The sequence below is a fragment of the Phyllopteryx taeniolatus genome, chromosome 11 (genome assembly GCF_024500385.1).
Source record: "Phyllopteryx taeniolatus isolate TA_2022b chromosome 11, UOR_Ptae_1.2, whole genome shotgun sequence".
Taxonomy (NCBI): Eukaryota; Metazoa; Chordata; class Actinopteri; order Syngnathiformes; family Syngnathidae; genus Phyllopteryx; species Phyllopteryx taeniolatus.
In genome coordinates this window covers 25,430,465-25,449,834 of record NC_084512.1, presented here as the reverse complement: position 1 = coordinate 25,449,834, position 19,370 = coordinate 25,430,465, and the positions used below count along the sequence as shown (strand labels likewise).

General features: G+C 44.5%; 1 protein-coding gene across 5 annotated transcripts in view; it reads right to left on the bottom strand.

Annotated features, from left to right (window-relative positions):
• Positions 1–1,116: 1,116 nt before the first annotated feature.
• zswim8 (zinc finger, SWIM-type containing 8) overlaps positions 1,117–19,370 on the bottom strand; it is a 231,123-nt gene continuing 212,869 nt past the window's right edge. For 3 of the 5 annotated variants that reach the window (XM_061788842.1, XM_061788844.1, XM_061788846.1), the window contains 6 exons: positions 10,908–11,402; positions 10,485–10,680; positions 10,202–10,366; positions 9,899–10,018; positions 8,353–8,531; positions 1,117–3,543 (listed from right to left, as the gene is read on the bottom strand). In XM_061788842.1, coding sequence (XP_061644826.1) covers positions 3,340–3,543; positions 8,353–8,531; positions 9,899–10,018; positions 10,202–10,366; positions 10,485–10,680; positions 10,908–11,402 — 1,359 coding nt within the window. In that variant the 3' untranslated portion in view covers positions 1,117–3,339. The remainder of the gene's footprint in view (positions 3,544–8,352; positions 8,532–9,898; positions 10,019–10,201; positions 10,367–10,484; positions 10,681–10,907; positions 11,403–19,370) is intronic. The other 2 variants (XM_061788843.1, XM_061788845.1) reach the window with 1 other exon arrangement.

The following is a 19,370-nucleotide window of genomic DNA, read 5'->3' as shown; positions in this document are numbered from 1 at the left end:
TCGCAAGATTTCTGACAGAGGAGTGCAAAGAAGAATCAGAAGAGCCAAGGACCACCTGTGGAGAGCTTCAAAATGACCTGGAATTAGCACGTACTGTTGTAACAGAGTAATATACTCCGCTGTCATGGCCTGTATGCACGCTCATCACGCAAGACCACATTGCTGGAAAAAAAAAAAAGCATGTCAAAGCTCGTTTAAAGTTTGCTGAACAACATTTGGACAATATAGTCTGGTCGGATGAGAGCAAAATTGAATTGTTTGGATGCCATAATGCACACCACGTTTGGAGGAGAAATGGCACTGCACATCACCCTAAAATCTCCATACCAACAGTGACGTTCGGAGGTGAGAACATGATGGTGTGGGGCTGCTTTTCAGCAAACGGTACTGGTAAACTTCACATTGAAGGAAGGATGAAGGGGCAAATATACCGAGGGATAATGATCCAAAAAATACTGCCAAAGAAACTCTCAATTGGTTTCAAAGAAAAAAATAAAGCTGCTCAAATGGCCTGACTTGAATCTAATTGAAAATCTATGCAAAGAACTGAAACTCAAACTCCATAAAAGAAGCCCACGGAACCTTGAAGATTTGAAGACTGCTTGTGTGGAGGAATGGGCCAAACTCACACCAGAGCAATGCATGCGACTAGTTTCTCCATACAAGAGGCGTCTTGAGGCTGTCATTGCAAACGAAGGCTTCAGTACAAAGTATTAAATAAATACGAGTTGGCGTGTTCAATACTTTTTCCCCATGTCATTTCACATTATTACACACAACTTAATTTCTGAGCTTCTTTGTTCTACTTTCTTTGTACGTATGGATTACTTGGGTTGTTCCCAACGTGTTGAACATTTTATGTCAATACAACCTTTGGAAATATATTTAGTGAGAAAAATGGTGACGTGTTAAAATACTTTTTTCAGCCGTTGTGTGTATGAACATTTATGGTTATATTCTCAATTATGGCACAATTCGTTTATTATTATTTTTTAAATCTAGCCCCACAAAATGCAGGTACTGTACTGGGCACAAAATGGCTGTAATTCCTAAATGGTAAATAACACATTTTTGTAAAACCACCTAATTAAGACTACACAAAAGTCTACACGTCAATAATAACTTCTTTTGTTTTATTTAAAATTCATTGTGTTGGGGTATAGTAAAAAGTCATTCCCCCAAAAAAACTTCAAATACTGCTGGACCCAAGTGCGGTCAGTGAATTATCCGAGGTGGGAGTTCTGTGGAAAAAAAAAAAACAAAATTCTTACAACCATAATAGTCTCGTCTCCTACTGGAATGATAATCCGAAATGGAACTTGAATTCACATACACAGCCAGATGGATGCAAGATATTTTGTCTGTTAACTTTGTCTCGATGCTTTCAAATGGTGAACAATTGGACCCCCGTTTCATGTACTTTGCCCAGCCACAACATAATGACCATGTTGTGCACAGTCTAATGAAAACATTTGTGGCCAAGTCAGATGACCACCATGCTATGGAAACCTCAGTACCTGATGGCTGACTCCAGAGGTCAAGGTTGCTGTGAAGATGATGGACGAGTCCTCCTGGCTTTGCTTAGTTTGGGGAAATTTGGGAGCAGCTCATAAGATACCGACAAACCAAGTGGTGCGTAACTTCGGTTGTGGGAAAAGACATGTTTGCGATTGGAAGGCGCTCGAAACACGGAACTTGATTTTCAGTTGGTGTCGAAAGAAAGGTTCCTGCATACACCCAGAGATACAAAGCGCCCCGTCTACACTTCCTATAGTGCAGACGGGGGGCATAGGTGCACGTACCGCTACATTTCTGAGTTGCCAACAAAGTCCGTGCACAGGGCGTGGGGTGGATATGGTGACCGTTGGAAGGCATTTGTATTCACAACATTGTCAAAGGATATTGAACCCTTTGAAAAGCCCTGGTGGCGACACCGACGTGCTTGTGCACCAAGCAATGAGTTGGGATGAGACCTGTAGAAAAAATACATTTCCCCAAGAATATGATTGGACTAAACCAGGTAAAGAAAGAAGTCGGTGGAAAAAATAGATTCAGGTCATTTTCATATAATTTGATTAATAACAGTCAAGGCATTTAAAGAATGGCTCACCACCATTTGCTCCATCAACGGGATTGAAAGTATTTACTTTATTAAGAATGCCTAAAATGTGAAATCATCAATAACCGAGGTGGCATACTTTAAAAAAACGTTTTTAAACAAATGTGCTTACCGTTATTGATCAAATTATTTGAAAATGACCCACATGTGTGTTGGACTTAACAGAGTAAGGAAATACTTATCTCCCCCTAAAATTTGAAGTGTAGAAAAATATATACAGTACATTTACCATTTAAATGTGAAAACCTACGTCGGCATAAACATCCTAGAGCGTAATACATTTATTTGCGGTCTGGCAATTGAGCCAGATAGTCATCATATAACTTTGCACAGAATTCGACAAAGAAAATCGAAGGATCGACTCGACAAACAACGCCGAACGAGTCTGAGCTCGGCCAGGAAATCGTCGCCGTTCAACAGGCGCGTTACCTTTGTTATAACGGAGATGACAACAAAATTTGAATTGAAAGCAACAAAAGACAGGAAGTAATCAAATGTAAAGTAACCCCGGTTGCCTCTAATGGGCTCTCTGGCTCCATTCACGCTCCTCCGAAGGTGCGCCAAAATGGAAAAAAGATGTATCCAAACAACAGCAACCTTAAGACGATCATTATCTTTGTTAGGAACAAACCGAGCATTCAAATTTAAATTAAATCCTGAAAAATCTTCACCTATGATCAAAACTAATGTCATCATTTGATGGTTTTCATGACATTTTCTAAAGAACTTGCCAATAGATAACATGCAGCTCAAAGGTTAGTAGTGTTTCTGTTTAGTGACAAAGGCCTCGCATCATCCAGTTGTTGCTGTCCATCGTGAAGCACATGTCCCCAAATCCTTCTGAGTTACTCCTTTTTTTTTTTTAGCTCTCCCCAAAAAGATTGTTTCACTTTTGGATATTAAAAAAAAGAACATTTAGAGATTGATACATCAAAACAATGCTCTTGATTGCAAAACTGGACGGACGGGCACTTTTCTTGAGAACACCAAAAATAGCTTCATAGCTTCCTTTACCAGTTTTTCAGTTGAAACTTGAAAAGAAAAAAAAAAAAAGAATTATTTCCTTTAGATTTAATTAAACTCAAGACTTTGTCAGACAAAAAACAGGAATTGGTAGTGCACGTGTGTGCTGTGTTTGCTCAGTCTACATTGCTGAGGGTGGAAACAAGATTTCAGACAAAACCAGCGGCAGTAGTGATGATTCCTCCAGAGCCCCAAATTCAGGGCGAAAACGTTGCCATCTCCAGGGAAATGCGTTGCCATAGCTCCTTAGTCTGTTTGCCTCTCTTCAGGTTCTGAAGTACGTCGTTTAACTGCATAACACCCACAGGTGTGAGACAGAAAGCGCCTCGAGCACTGCGGATGATGTTGACAAAGTCATCGTAGTCAGCGGGCGTTAAGTGGATGAGTCTGTGGTGGATATACTGCAGAGAAAGAGGACAAAAGGTCTGAGAGCTTTGCAATGAATTGAATGAAGACACCCACAATCACGTAGACAAATAAAGACCTGTCAACTGCATGCCTTGTGCTACAGAGCTGTGTTGGGTCTCGTGACGGCATGCGCTCAGTATTTGGACTGTGCTGATGTTAGCGCAGGGAGATATGGCCTGAAAATAAAAACTGTTTTTTTGGGGCGGGGGTCACAAAAATCTAACTCCTGATTTATCCATCCATGCATTTTCTTCCGCTTATCCGAGGTCAGCATCTCTTCCGGGGAGACCCCGTGGCGTTCCAGGAGGCTTCCTAATCAGATGCCCGAGCCACCTCACCTGGTTCTGCTTAACGTGGAGGAGCAGCGGCTCTACTCTGGATGACCGAGCCTCTCACCCGTTCTCTAAGGGAGAGCCCGGACACCTCGCGGAGGAAACTCATATCCGGGACCTTGTTCTTTCGGTCACGACTCACAGCTCACGACCATAGGTGAGGGTAGGAACGTAGATCGACGGGTAAATCGAGAGCTTCGCCTTTCGGCTTAGCTCTTTCACCACCACAATGGACCGAAACAAAGTCCGCATCACTGCAGACGCTGCACCGATCCGCCTGCCGATCTCCCGTTCCATTCTTCCTTCACTCGTGAACAAGACTCCAAAATACGCCTCCACTTGGGGATGGATCTCGGAGAGGCCACGCCACCGTTTTCCGACTGAGGACCATGGTCTCAGATTTGGAGGTGCTGATTTTCATCCCAACCGCTTCATTCAGGAGTGGCTGCTAACCGCACCAGTGAGAGTTGGAGGTCACGGAAGCCAACAGAACCACATCATCTGCAAAAAGCAGAGATGCAATACTGAGGCCACCAAACCGGACCCCCTCTACGCCTCAGGTACGCCTAGAAATTCTGTCCATAAAAATTATGAACAGAATCGGTGACAGAGGGCAGCCTTGGCGGAGCGCAACTCTCACCGGAAACGAAGCAGACTTCCTGCCGGCAATGCGGACCAAACTCGGACACTGGTGGTACAGGGACCGGACACACCAATTTTTCACTCTTTGTTATATTGCAGCCATTTGCAAAAATTATTTACGTTCATTTTTTCCCCTCATTAATGTATACACAGCACCCCATATTGACAGAAAAAAATGTATTGTTGAAATTTTTGCAGATTTATTAAAAAAGAAAAACTGAAATATCACACAGCCATAAGTATTCAGACCCTTTGCTGTGACTCAAGTGCTGTCCATGTCTTCTGATCATCATTGAGATGGTTCCACACCTTCATTGGAGTCCAGCTGTGTTTGATTACACTGATTGGAGTTGATTAGGAAAGTCACACCCCTGTCTATATAGGACCTTACAGCTCACAGTGCATGTCAGAGCAAATGAGAATCATGAGGCCAAAGGAACTGCCTGAAGAGCTCAGAGACAGAATTGTGGCAAGGCTACAAAAACAATTCTGCTGCACTTAAGGTTCCGAAGAGCACAGTGGCCTCCATAATCCTTAAATGGAAGACGTTTGGGACGATCAGAACCATTCCTCGAGCTGGCCATCCAGGCAAACTAAGCAATTGGGGGAGAAAAGCCTTGGTGAGAGAGGGTAAAGAAGAACCCAACGATCACTGTGGCTGAGCTCCAGAGATGCAGTCAGGAGATGGGAGAACGTTCTAGAAAGTCAACCATCACTGCAGCCCTCCACCAGTCGGGGCTTTATGGCAGAGTGGCCCGACGGAAGCCTCTCCTCAGTGCAAGACACATGAAAGCCTGCATGGAGTTTGCTAAAAACCACCTGAAGGACTCTAAGATGGTGCGAAATAAGATTCTCTGGTTTGATGAGACCAAGAGAGAACTTGTTGGCCTTAATTCTAAGCGGCGAAAACCAGGCAGTCCTCATCACCTGTCCAACACAGTCCCAACAATGAAGCATGGTGGTGGCAGCATCATGCTGTGGGGGTGTTTTTCAACTGCAGGGACAGGACGACTGGTTGCAATCGGACCTTTTTGGAACGTGTTGCAGCCATAAAATTAATTAATTAAAGTTAATGATTATTTGCTAAAAACAATCAAGTTTATCAGTTTGAAGATTAAATATCTTGTCTTTGTAGTGTATTCAATTAAATACAGGTTGAACATGATTTGCAAATCATTGTATTCTCTTTTTATTTATTTCTGTTGAAAACAACGTCCCAACTTCCTTGGAATTGGGGTTGTAGAAGAGCCAGGGTGTGACGTTGGCATCACGAAACAGTTGGCCGTCGATGTATAGCTTGTCGACAACTAGCCACGCTTTTTTTTTTGCCTTTGTCACTGTGATTCTTCATCATCGGGTACAAGATTTTACGCCTGTCGTTGATTTCTTTGGGGAACTGGTCGTTCATTCCAAACGAAGTCCCTTTGAGCTCTCGACCTTTTGATTTCACGAACACTTTTTGCTGAAAGTGTTCAAACTTTGCAATGATGGGACGTGGTCGGTTTCCTGGACGAGGGCCTCCCAATCGACGAACACGGTGAAAGGTAATCTTGTCGACTGTATCTTGAGCGCGGACAACGTGAACTTTTTCATCTGCGCCTTGGGGTCTTCCGGAGCATTTTCTGGAATGCCCGAGAAAATGAGATTGTCGCGCATGCTTCGTGATTGAATGTCCAGCGTAGTTTCTTTCATGATTTTATATTCCAGTCGATGAGTTTGGAGTTCCGCTGACGTTGACATCATGTTTGATCGAAGCGCAGAGTTATCTAATCTCAGCTCTTTGACCTGTTGTTGCGTGAACTCCAAGCTCTTTCTGAGTTCGGTCATCTCTTGGCGCAGCAAGTCAAGTGTAGTTGACAATTTCTTGTCGATTGAGAGGAGGGCACTAGTCTGTGTCTCTGTCGAATCAAGCAAATCCTCAGTCGAAATGGAAGAATCTGCCTTTTTTCGCGGGGTCTGGGATCCTCCTTTGACAGACGAGTTGGCGTTGACGTAGCTGCGCGAATCTCAAGTGGCTTCTCTGCGAGTTCCCGCTGCTTGTGAAGGAAAAGAGAAAAGAACGACGCGACAATCCGCCACTGAAAAAGGAAAAATACTTGTGAAAAGAGAAATTTTGTCTTGTAATAGCTGCTTTTCCAAGTCTACGCAAGGGGCGCCGCCGTGTTTTTCGTCTTCGGAAATCACGCAATCTCTCACGCTGTCACAGCACGCTCACCGCCTACTCCATGCTCCAATCCTCGTGTTGATATTAATCTTGAATTTTAGGGCATTCATCTTCAGTCATGCGTGTAAAAGTAAATCTCTCCTAAGGCAAAGCGCGCACTGCGTGATGCGATCGAAGCCGACTGGACCGAATCGTTACATAAAAATGAGAGTTGCGACCGATACCCACGCATTGAGCGACTGGATATACGGAGGCCCTGAACAGCGAGCCTTGCATGTGCGTTTGATGCTGTACATACAGTATATTGTACTTTATCACGTTTATCAAACCATAAAAAGATGAACAGCTAAGGAAGAAGCCCGTTGCTAAAGAGAGTGGACGGGCGTGAGAATAACACTACATTTGAACAGCGGTACGTACCAAGCGCATACATTTTGGCCACAAGCTTCACTTTTTCATCCACAGCCTCGTTAGAAATTATAAACATTGTTAACTATTGGTATAAAACATTATTTGATGCTTTACATCCGATATTTATATGGCTTGAGGGCAGCGTGGTTGCCGTTCAGCGTCTCGCTCGCTTAAAACCTGGAAAGGTCTTTTTAGCGTCAGTGAAAAATGAGGCGCATTTTGCGACGGTGATTTGGATTTTGAAACCAGTGGTGATCGGTCATTTAGGAAACAGTTGCACAACCACGGAAACCGCGCAACATTGCGGTCGGGTTCAGCCACATCGCTCAGTGTGCGTTACGATCGCTCTGCGATTCTCGCATGTGAGATCTGAGCCCAACTTTAAAGGAAGTATTGCGTCGTAATGGGTTAGGGTTAAACATTTTACTAACAAGTTGATTTGATGCATTTTTTTGCTTTTCCAATTGCAAATCAAATCAAACTGTATAATTTCCCACAGCACCCCCGATGAGCTCTCATGGCACACTCGTGCGCCACAGTACCTTGGTTGCAAATCGATGCAGTATCGAGACAACCAACCCAATGTGGGGCCTTAGCCGAGATTTTATGTGACACCCCCCCAATCGGTGATTTACGTATGCTTATCAAAGAAATCAAACAGCGATTATTTTTATTTGTTGTTGTTTTGTTTAGTTTGTCACAAATTTAAAATAATAATAATTTCTTTCCTGTATCTGTGCTGTTCTTTACTGCGAAACAAATGAAACAAATCATGCAAGTGTCTCGCTGCGGAGACCCCCTGAAGGGACAGACAAAAACAGTCACAACAATTTGACCTCTTTTTTCCCATTTTCCCTTTATTAATATATGAATTTCCATTGACCCCTTTTCCTTTCCTTAAAATTGAAACATTTTGACTTGAAATGAAGAGGTAATAGTAATAAGGTGTTTTAATATAATTACTGTATATTAAATGGGAATTTTTACCTGATTATTTTGGGCGCCCCCTAGAGGCCACGGCGCCCTTTGCATTTGCTAATCTCATCCTATGGCTGAGCCGGCCGGCCGGCCCTGGAGACAACCAGTCACACTTAACATTTACTCTGTCAGGCAAGTAAACCTCAACACTATGAGTGACCAATTTTTGAGTATATTTTTGTATTTCAATACTGATTCTGAATATGGTAAAAATAAATTATTGATTAACTGAGCAGACTTGTGCTGATATGAACTTTGCTATGGATGCATCATACCTGCAGGTAGAACTGTTGGCAGCGCTGAACAAGCTGGTGGAAGGCAGGTGTTCGGAGGTGGACGTGAATGTGAGCGGGATTCAGCCTCTGAAGAGCCTCCATTATGATCTCCTGGAGAACAAATGGACTGAGGACACCTTTAGCCGCTCCCACACAGAACTGGTATACGTAGTTGACTCCTGACAAAACAGAAAATGACAAAAGGTGTCAAAAGAAATTGTTACTCAAAAGAGAACAAAGGTGGCCGCAGTGAAGGCCAGGCAATGCAATGTTTTTAATAAATGTGTATCAGTATCGTCCATTGCACCCCCAAAATTGAAGGTACTCCACATCAAATTGCCAGAACGACTAAATAACATGATTATGAGCATTAGCACTTTGGGTGCTTTCAATTATCTACAGCAGGGGTGTCAAACTTTTTTTTTTTAAATCATCACCAAAACATTACCATTACACAACAAATTGAGGGAACCCAGTGATCGTTGGGTTCTTCTTTACCTCTCTCACCAAGACTCTTCTCCCCCGATTGCTCAGTTTTGCCGGAATGCCAGCTCTCGGTAGGGTTCTGGTCGACCCAAACGGCTTCCATTTAAGGATTATGGAGAATTTTTTTGTAACCTTGGCCAGATCTGCGCCTTGCTACAATTCTGTCTCTGAGCTCTTCAGGCAGTTCCTTTGACCTCATGATTCTCATTTGCTCTGACATGCACTGTGAGCTGTAAGGTCTTATATAGACATGGGTGTGGCTTTCCTAATCAAGTCCAATCAGTCCAAGTACTGTCCAATCAGTATAACCAAACACAGCTGGACTCCAATGAGGAGTCATAAATATATGAGTGTCACAGCAAAGGGTCTGAAGACTTATGGGTGTGTGATATTTCAGTTTTTCTTTTTTAATAAATATGCAAACATTTCAACAAGTAATTTTTTTCTGTCAATATGGGGTGCTGTGTGTACATTAATGAGGGGGGAAAAAATGAAAAATGATTTTCGCAAATGGCTGCAATATAACAAAAGAGTGAAAAATTTAAGGGGGTCTTTGCGTACCTACTGTATATAATTTCCTCATCTTGTTTACAGCTAGTGCTCGTCTTTTGTCATCTTCCTTTCTTATATTATATATATATATATATATCATTTATATTAGTTACCTTTACACTCTCTCCCCTTTGATTTTTCTGTCACTCCCCTTTAAAAACTTTGCTCTGTTCGACTGAACAGCTGTAATTCTCAATAAATATCCATCAGAATACAAAGAATCCCCAGTGGTAGCTTCAAAAGTCAACTGTGACACAGTAAAGCTGTTCCGGCATCAAAGGGATACGGATCTTCCTTTCTGCTTGACCTAACAGCCGAACAGGACAAAAAAAAAGAAAATTGATGAAACCGATCTTTTTCACCCGATCGCGATCAACTGAGAATCACGTGATCGAAAATCGGGGTCAATCACGTGATTGGGACTTCCCGACTGCAGACAAAATTTGCCTTATGCAAACTGTCACAACACTATTCATCCCAACAAATACTTTGGGACTGATGAGCTCACCTAGCCTTGAAGCAAGCCCCAGCAGCCATTTTACATCTTCGGTGTAGGGCGGGCTTCGGGAAAAGTTGTTTGGGTGATCGTTATGAGCTCTCCTTCCCAGCATCTCCAACGCTAGCATACCTGAGCAAAGGAGGTGTCGTTATTATTATTATTTTTCTTCGTAGTAGTAATGGTAGTAGTAGTAGATGTGGTAGTTGACATCGTAGTATTATTATTATTACTTTTAGTAGCAGTAGTAGCAGTACTATTATTATTTTTGAAACTGTTGTTCACAGTGTTTCAATAAACTATGACAATTCTCACCAACTCTATAGGCAGAATGGAGATAGTGCATGCCCTGTTGGCTGATTGGCTGGTGGTGCTGTTCCTCCTCCACTGGGAAGGAAGTGCTGACCAATGGACTGGGCTGGGAGGAAAGAGCGGAACCCTGAATGGCCTGTAAGGTGGAGTCAGCATGGATACTGCCAACTATAAAACATGACAGATGCACAACAGTTGTGGTTAAAAACTAAATTTGGCGAAATTATTAAACACGCACACGACACACAAACATGCACACGGTCAAACACACGCACACAGTCCTGACCTGTTACAGTGGTGTTAATTGGTAGACTGGTCTCAGAATGGTAGGGATAGGAAATCTGCGTCAGGGATGGCACAGGGATTGCAGGGAAGGTCACAGCTGTGGCTGTCATGGAAGGTGAGGGAACAGTAGCCACTGAAAAGGGGTACTGGGCACCAATAAAGGCTGAGTGGATACCCTGAGAGTAAAGCAGAGAGCACTGAGAAAGAACAACAAAATATGCACAGATAAGAAATTTGACTTCAGCTCCTTTAAATAGCTACAGGATAGCCTTTTAAATGAACATTTTTGAAAAAACTAATCCCTACAGGTTTTAGGGGGACCAGGGACATATAAAGCATAATTCTTTACATGTTATACTTACAGTATCACCTACAATTGAAAAAGAAAAAAAAAATATCTATGATATTAAAGAGCGTGTCTAACCTGTGGGTATGCACCTCCGGACACAGGAAAGACAGCAGGTCGGGGTGTGTGCTGCAGAGGATGACCCAAGTACTGAGGGGTGCAAACTGTGGGCAGATGGGTCTGAATGGTGGCATAGGGGTGAAGGCCATGGGCATGAGGATGCGCCATAACCTGCCCTGACATGCCATGAGACTGGTACATGCTCGAGCCCACAGAGATAACAGGTACAACAGCTGCTGCTGTGACGGAACCTGTGACTGCAATCCCAGCCACCTCCACATTGGTTCCACCATCAAAAACGCCACAGCTAGTCTCTGGGGGCCTTCTACCTATACCTCCGTTGGCCCCACACCGTCCAGAAGTCTCTCTTTGCTGGTTTAAGCCTCCTATGATTGAATGTTCATACAGCCAGTACCACTGATGAGCGACCTCAAACAAGACTTCAGGGTACACACCTCCACCTTTAGCTGCTTCCTCGACTGCCACACAGGCTTTTTCTAGCATCATGTTGTCCTGAATAAAAGATGAGATAAAAAACACAAAGAAAGAACATAAACTGCTTTGATTTTTCTTAAAAGATCGTTGTACATAGCCTAAAATAAGCATATGTAACGTGTTCTTACAATGATATGTGTAATAGGAGTAACAAATATAATATATCAAAGATCCGATAAAACTAATCAGAGCGTTGCTGAAATTAGGTTCAGTTCATGTTCACCACTCAAAGATTTTATGTTTGAAAAAATATTGCATATCTCTCTCTATTTACAAGTGAATTTGTAATGAACTTGAACACCCCTTCTTGAGCCGTCACCTTATTGTGGTGGAGGGGTTTGTGTGTCCCAATGATCCTAGCAGCTAAGTTGTCTGGGGCTTTATGCCCCTGGCAGGGTCACCCATGACAAACAGGTCCTAGGTGAGGGACCTGGCAAAGCACGGCTCAAAGACCCCTTATGATGAGCTTTCCCTTGCCCGGACGTGGGTCACCGGGGCCCCCCTCTGATGCCAGGCCTGGAGGTGGGGCTCAAAGGTGAGCGTTTGGTGGCCGGACCTGCACCCATGGGGCCCGGCTGGGCACAGCCAGAAAGGGTAACCCACGTTACCCATCTTCCCATGGGCTGACCACCTGTGGGAGGGACCATTGGGGTCGGGTGCAGTGCGAGCTGGGTGGTGGCCAAAGGCGGGGACCTTGGCGATCCGATCCCCGGCTACAGAAGCTGGCTCTAGGGACGTGGAATGTCACCTCTCTGGCAGGGAAGGAGTCCGAGCTGGTGTGTGAGGTCGAGAGGTACCGACTAGATATAGTCGGGCTCGCCTCCACACAGCTTGGGCTCTGGTACCAGTCCTCTCGAGAGGGATTGGACTCTCTTCCAATCTCTTGGTGAGAGGTGCCAAGCAGGTGAGGGTATACTTATTGCCCCCCGGCTTGGCGCCTGTACGTTGGGGTTCACCCCGGTGGACGAGAGGGTAGGCTCCCTCCTCCTTCGGTTGGGGGGACGGGTCCTGACTGTTGTTTGTGCTTATGCACCGAACAGCAGTTCAGAGTACCCACCCTTTTTGGAGTCCTTGGAGGGGGTGCTGGAGGGCGCTCCCGCTGGGGACTCCATCGTTCTGCTGGTGGACTTCAATGCTCACGTGGGCAAAGACAGTGAGACCTGGAAGGGCGTGATTGGGAGGAACGGCGCCCCCGATCAGAACGCCCCCGGCGTTCTGTTATTAGACTTTTGTGCTAATCATGGATTGTCCATAACGAACACCATGTTAAAGCATAAGGGTGTCCACACGTGCACTTGGAACCAGGACACCCTAGGTCGCGGTTCAACGATCGACTTTGTGGTCGTCTCATCGGACTTGCGGCCGCATGTCTTGGACACTCGGGTGAAGAGAGCGGCGGAGCTGTCAACTGATCACCACCTGGTGGTATGTTGACTCTGATGGTGAGGGAAGATGCCAGTCCGACCTGGCAGGCCCAAACGTATTGTGAGGGTCTGCTAGGAACGTCTGACAGAATCCCGTCACAAGGGGTTTCAACTCCCACCTCCGGCAGAATTTCACCCACATTCAGGGGAAGGAGGGGGACATTGAGTCCGAGTGGATCATCTTCCGTGCCTCCATTGCTGAGGCGGCCGACCGTAGCTGTGGCCGTAAGGATGTCGCTGCTTGTCGTGGCGGCAATCCCCGAACCTGTTGGTAGACACCAACGGTGAGGGATGCCGTCAAACTGAAGAAGGAGTCCTATTGGGCTTTTTTGGCCTGTGGTACTCCTGAGGCAGCTGGTGGGTACCAGCTGGCCAAGCGGAACGCAGCTTTGGTGCTCACTGAAGCAAAAACCCGAGCATCCGACGAGTTCGGTGAGGTCATGGACAAATACTTCCTGACGGCTTTGAGGAAATTCTGGTCTACCATTTGCCGTCTCAGGAGGGGGAAGCAGTGCACCATCAACACCGTGTATAGTGGGAATGGGGCGCTGCTGACCTCGGCTCGAGACGTTTTGAGTAGGTGGGGAGAATACTTCGAAGACCTCAATTCCACCGACATGCCTTCCCATGAGGAAGCAGAATCTCGGATCTCTGAGGCAGGCTCTCCTATCTCTGGGGTTGAGGTCACCGAGGTGGTTAAAAAGCTCCTCGGTGGCAAGACCCCGGGGGTGGATGAGATCCGCCCGGAGTTCCTAAAGGCTCTGGATGCTGTGGGGCTGTCCTGGTTGACACGCCTCTACAACATCGTGTGGACATCGGGGAAAGTGCCTCTGGATTGGCAGTCTGGGGTGGTGGTCCCCCTTTTTAAGAAGGGGGACCGGAGGGTGTGTTCCAACAACAGGGGGATTACACTCAGCCTCCCCGGTAAGGTCTATTCGGGGGTGCTGGAGAGGAGGGTCCATCGGGAAGTCGAATCTTAGATTCAGGAGGAACAGTGTGGTTTTCGATGCCATGCAACCTCGAGGACCCTGCCGAAGAGCTGGTCCACTGCCAGGATGAAAAGCACACAATTTTTATTCATTATTTCTGAAGGCTATTTTTCATGATTTTTACATTTTTAGTTAATCTGTATTCAATTGTAGAATATATTTTAAGTTAAGCAGTGGTTAGGTTGCAATTTACAATTTACTATTAACCCATTGGTGAATAATAAAGGGGCCAGTTTTTCCTCATACATATTGTTGCTGATTATCCTCTGAGTAATGCCACTTGATCAAGCCTTTTCTAACATTCCATGCTACAAAATAAGTATGTATGATTATTGCTGATATCGGTATCGCCAAAACTCAAGGCTGCAATATCAGTATCGGATCGGAAGTGAAAAAGATGGATCAAAATGGTATCAAGGTATTTAAATAATCTATTATTTTGAAAATGTGGGTAAATAACTTTTTTTCCACTAAACAAAATATAGAATATTTGGCAGATTTAATAAACATGTTCCATGTCAAATCAATAAAATCCAACATTTCCAAATCTTCTCTCGCAGACGTTCTTGAACACCCTTCTTAAGGCCTCTTTATTCTCCCGCGCTCATGTGGGCGACAGCGCCCACATTGCATCACGTGACCGTCCTATGCGACACTTGACGCGCACACGGCACAAATTGTCGCCGCAGCGCAGAATGCCACGGAGATCATCTCTCTTGATTGGTCCCTTTTAGTCACATGCTGTGATGATGTACTCAGCTACTGAGCCGCACATAACACCGCCGCCGCCATCTTCATCGATTTTGCAATTTAATTAAACGTATCATCTGGTGATCTAAGTCCATTTGTTCTAGCAGGCACTGTTCCACACCATTGTTGTTGCTTTGTTCCGGAAAGTAAAAACGTCTACGGGAATTGGCCATAAAATGCAGAGGAAACTCCACCCTGCGGTGTCCTAGCCAATACCAGCCATAGCGACACCCCCGACTTGGAGAACTGCAGCGCATTTTCAAAACAGCGCGCGTGGGTTGCGCTCGAGTATAAAGGCAAACTGCGCGCAGGATAGCCGCAGTGATGTCAGCGCAGTCGCTGCCCACACAACTATAAAGAAAGGGAATGTTTCACTCTATAATATCATGAATTCCACTGGCTCAGTCTTCTCCAAGAAAACTAGGCAATTATGGGAACAGGATCTGGGACATATTGAAGATGGCCAATGGGACAGTATTTTGAAATTAATCCACAATTCCTCAGTTTGTGCACGACATGGGCTGATCCAACGTAAGATTTTACGACACGAATCATCGATTGTCTAAAATTTACACTTTAGGGACTATGGCCCGGTTGGCACTCCACTCCACCGCCAACAACTTGATACATTCTCCCAACCCATCCCGCTGTGCAAGACGGCCACCAAAGGACGCCTGGCGTATGTTTGCTGGGCCTTAAACTAATAAGCAGCTTCCCGACGTATCTGGATTCCAGTCATCAAAGACTCCTTTCCTTCTTTTGAAGTGACAGAGCGACAAAAAGGTTGGACCCTCTCAACCACTCGGAACATTGCTGGAACGCAGATGGTACCTGCTAACGTTTGAGTTACTGCATACCTGTTGACTCTCATCCGAAGTTTCTTTAACTGAAGATAAATGTCTATTTTGATATTTTACAAACTCTGCAGAAATATTCCAAATGTATGCCTTGATGTCTGTGTCGTGTCAGCTTTACAGGTCCAGCTGCACGACTTTGAGAACTGTTCATCTTGATTTGAAGCCAAACAGTACAAAATGTTGGATTGAACAATAAGCAGTTGATCTGCCAAGACTAAAGTTTAAAAAAATCATTCTATGTGCTTGTGAAATAATTCATTACTATTATAGTTATCATGTTTAAAGCATATTCACATTTTGTAGAAATTCGCCCACGCAGATTTGTGGACGAGACAAGGAACCTGTCTGGTTCACACTTACTCAACCTGTCATTTTCACACTTACTCAAGGAGACGTGTAACTATGCTGTCTGTTAGAAACTGTTAGAACAACAGGAAACGATCTCAGCATTTTTCTGGTGCACCTGCACATTTCGGTAAAGTTCCACTGTGTTGCATCCTGCTTTGCTTCAAATAAACAGCGGACGGGGACAGTGAAGGCCCTCGCACGTGATATACTGATGTCATGATCATACATAGACTTATTTGTGCACTGTTATGTTGTGTAACCTAACCTCTGTCTTAAAATGTTCTGATAATCACGTAACTGTGAAAACTACATGTCAGCCGCAAAACAGGATGTTTTGTCCCAAGAAGAGATAATGCTGTGACCTTGGGTCCACCCTGCTCAAGCTTTAAACACCGCCCTGAACACTGTATATAATCTCGCACTAAACGCTGAGTAAGCGCACATTTGAGCACATTTTGTGCAGCTGCAGCCTTTGCCTGTAGAACATTTGTACCCAGAATATTCTGCAATAAAGATCTTAAAGAAGTTCATTTTCAGTCTCTGATTCGGACCCCAACATTCTCATCATCCGAAATTCAACGAACACGCGAAGGACTGGCGGAGAAAAACCATCCTTCAACAGCAGCAATTCTTTAACAGTCTTGGTGAGCGCTCTCTCAGTGAGTTGCTCTGCTGTCCCTCGCGAGCAGAAAAGGACAATCTTGGTTGGTGTGAGTTCACTTCGATACAGTCCTCAGGCTTGTCTCAGTTGTTTTGAAGAAACTTCTCTGACAGTGCTTGATCTATGAGTAAGAGTAGAATGTTGGGAGTATTTTCTATTAATATATGATTTTTACACCATTTTTATGGCTAAATTGTAGACCAAAATTCAAGTCGATGGGCGTGGTCTTCCTCAGTCTCCCCTGTCTCTTAGACACGCCCCCTGGGTATTTAACCTTTGACTCCTGCTTCTGCTCTCGTGTGTCCTGCTTCTCTCGTCTCTGGCTAACATCTCTCCAGCTATGGGATGGGTTTGGCCCAACCCCCTCCCCCTTTGTCCTTTTGTGCCACCACGTGGGCGCGAGCGACCACTGGACCAAGACGGCGGCGCTTTCGATCGAAGAAGCCGGTCATGCGGCTTCGATCGTTTTTTTTTTCCCAGCCGTGATCTGTTGGCGGAGCCTCAGTAAGCAACTACCGGCATTCCGTAGCGGTCACACACGCAGTTGAGAGCAAGAACGGGGCCCGCCACAAGTACAATCGGCAGCAAAGTTACGAGCGCACCCCGACGAGACAACAACTTTTTTTTGCCACCTCTTTGTTAAAAATGTGTTTGTGCATAATGTACAAGATTAGTGCCGAATAATTTTGGGGGGAAATACTCGCTTCACACAAATTCCAATTTTGCTCGCTCTCTCACTCTGACTCAACTCATTTCACGCTGACATTTTCATTTTTAGCCCAGCAACACACAATGTTGTATTTTCCTTTACGTATGCCAGTTTCTTTCTATTAGCCTTATTAGAAGTTTTCTTTTTGTACAAACCCCAATTCCAATGAAGTTGGGACGTTGTGTTAAACATAAATAAAAACAGAATACATTGATTTGCAAATCATGTTCTACCTATATTTAATTGAATACACTACAAAGACAAGATATTTAATGTTCAAACTGATAAACGTCATTGTTTTTAGCAAATAATCCTTAACATAGAATTTTATGGATGCAACACGTTCCAAAAAAGGTGGGACAGGTGGCAAAAAAGATGGAGAAAGTTGAGGAATGCTCATCAAACACCTGTTTGGAACATCCCACAGGTGAACAGGCTAATGCCATGATTGGGTATAAAAGGAGCTTCCCTGAATTGCTCAGTCATTCACAAGCAAAGATGCGGCGAGGTTCACCTCTTTGTGAACAAGTGCGTGAGAAAATAGTCGAAGAGTTTAAGGACAATGTTCCTCAATGTAAAATTGCAAGGAATTTGGGGATTTCATCATCTACGGTCCATAATATCATCAAAAGGTTCAGAGAATATGGACAAATCACTGCATGTAAGCGGCAAGGCCGAAGACCAACATTGAATGCCCCTGACCTTCGATCCCTCAGGCGGCATTGCATCAAAAACCGACATCGATGTGGAAAGGATATCACCACATGGGCTCAGGAACACTTCAGAAAACCAATGTCAGTAAATACAGTTCGGCGCTACATCCGTAAGTGCAACTTGAAACTCTACTATGCAAAGCAAAGCCATTTATCAACAACACCCAGAAACGCCGCCGGCTTCTGTGGGCCCCAGCTCAACGAAGATGAACTGATGCAAAGTGGAAAAATGTTCTGTGGTCCGACGAGTCCACATTTCAAATTGTTTTGGGAAATTGTGGACGTCGTGTCCTCTGGGCCAAAGAGGAAAAGAATCATCCGGACTGTTATGGACGCAAAGTTCAAAAGCCAGCATCTGTGATGGTATGGGGCTGTGTTAGTGCCAATGGCATGGGTAACTTACACATCTGTGAAGGCACCATTAATGCTGAAAGGTACATACAGGTTTTGGAGAAACATATGCTGCCATCCAAGCAACGTCTTTTTCATGGACGCCCCTGCTTATTTCAGCAAGACAATGCCAAACCTCATTCGGCACGTGTTACAACAGCGTGGCTTTGTAGTAAAAGAGTGCGGGTACTAGACTGGCCTGCCTGCAGTCCAGCCCTTTCTCCTATTGAAAATGTGTGGCGCATTATGAAGCGTAAAATATGACAACGGAGACCCCGGACTGTTGAACAGCTGAAGCTGTACATCAAGCAAGAATGGGAAAGTGTGTGTGTGTGTAATCGGGTCAATCTAGACTAGTTTTGCTAGTTTTGAGTGAAAGGTGCCCCTTTATGTAAATATAGCACTGTCACTTTAAGAGTGCCGTCAAGTCCAGCGAGAGCACGTAGTCCGAATGAGATGCTAGACCAGGAAGAAAAGAACAGGGAAAAAGACCCGCGAAGACAGATTGATATCGATGCAGCATTTAGGTAGAGGGTGGTGTGGTAAAAACATGAATACGACAGAGTGAAAGATTGGGTGACGAGCCTGTTGTTCACCACCACATCGTGGGTCCTAGTGAATAGCGGTGCAGCGCAAGTGGTGTTTATTTTTTTTGACTGTAAGGTGACTGCGGAATTCTAACATTCTGATATAACGTTGTTTCGATGGGAGATTTGCCAGGTGCTTTTCGTGTGTCTCGGCGTGCACGTGGCACATTGGGGAAGTGGAGCGTGAGTTCTTTTTCACATTGTACTGTAACAGTTGAAGTTTTGTCTTGTTGTCTGCACTCTTTGCAGATATAGAGAAGTGGCTTGACAATATTTTATTGTATTTTTGTTTCATTTAGTCAGGAAGTCACTACTGTTGTACTATTGTCTATTTTATTGTCTGTTTGTACAGTCGGGAATAAAGCCCACGTAAAAGTCTTCCTGTCCTTCTATAGTCTCTCTCTCTCTCTCTATATATATTTATATATATTTATATATTGTTTCTGCCACCCTTATTCATAGAGTCTGGGAATGTGGTGGGGATAATTGTTCTGTCAAAAAAAATGTGAGCATTGTTATTTCCTTTTTTTGTTGTACTAAATTGTATTGTTGATGCTC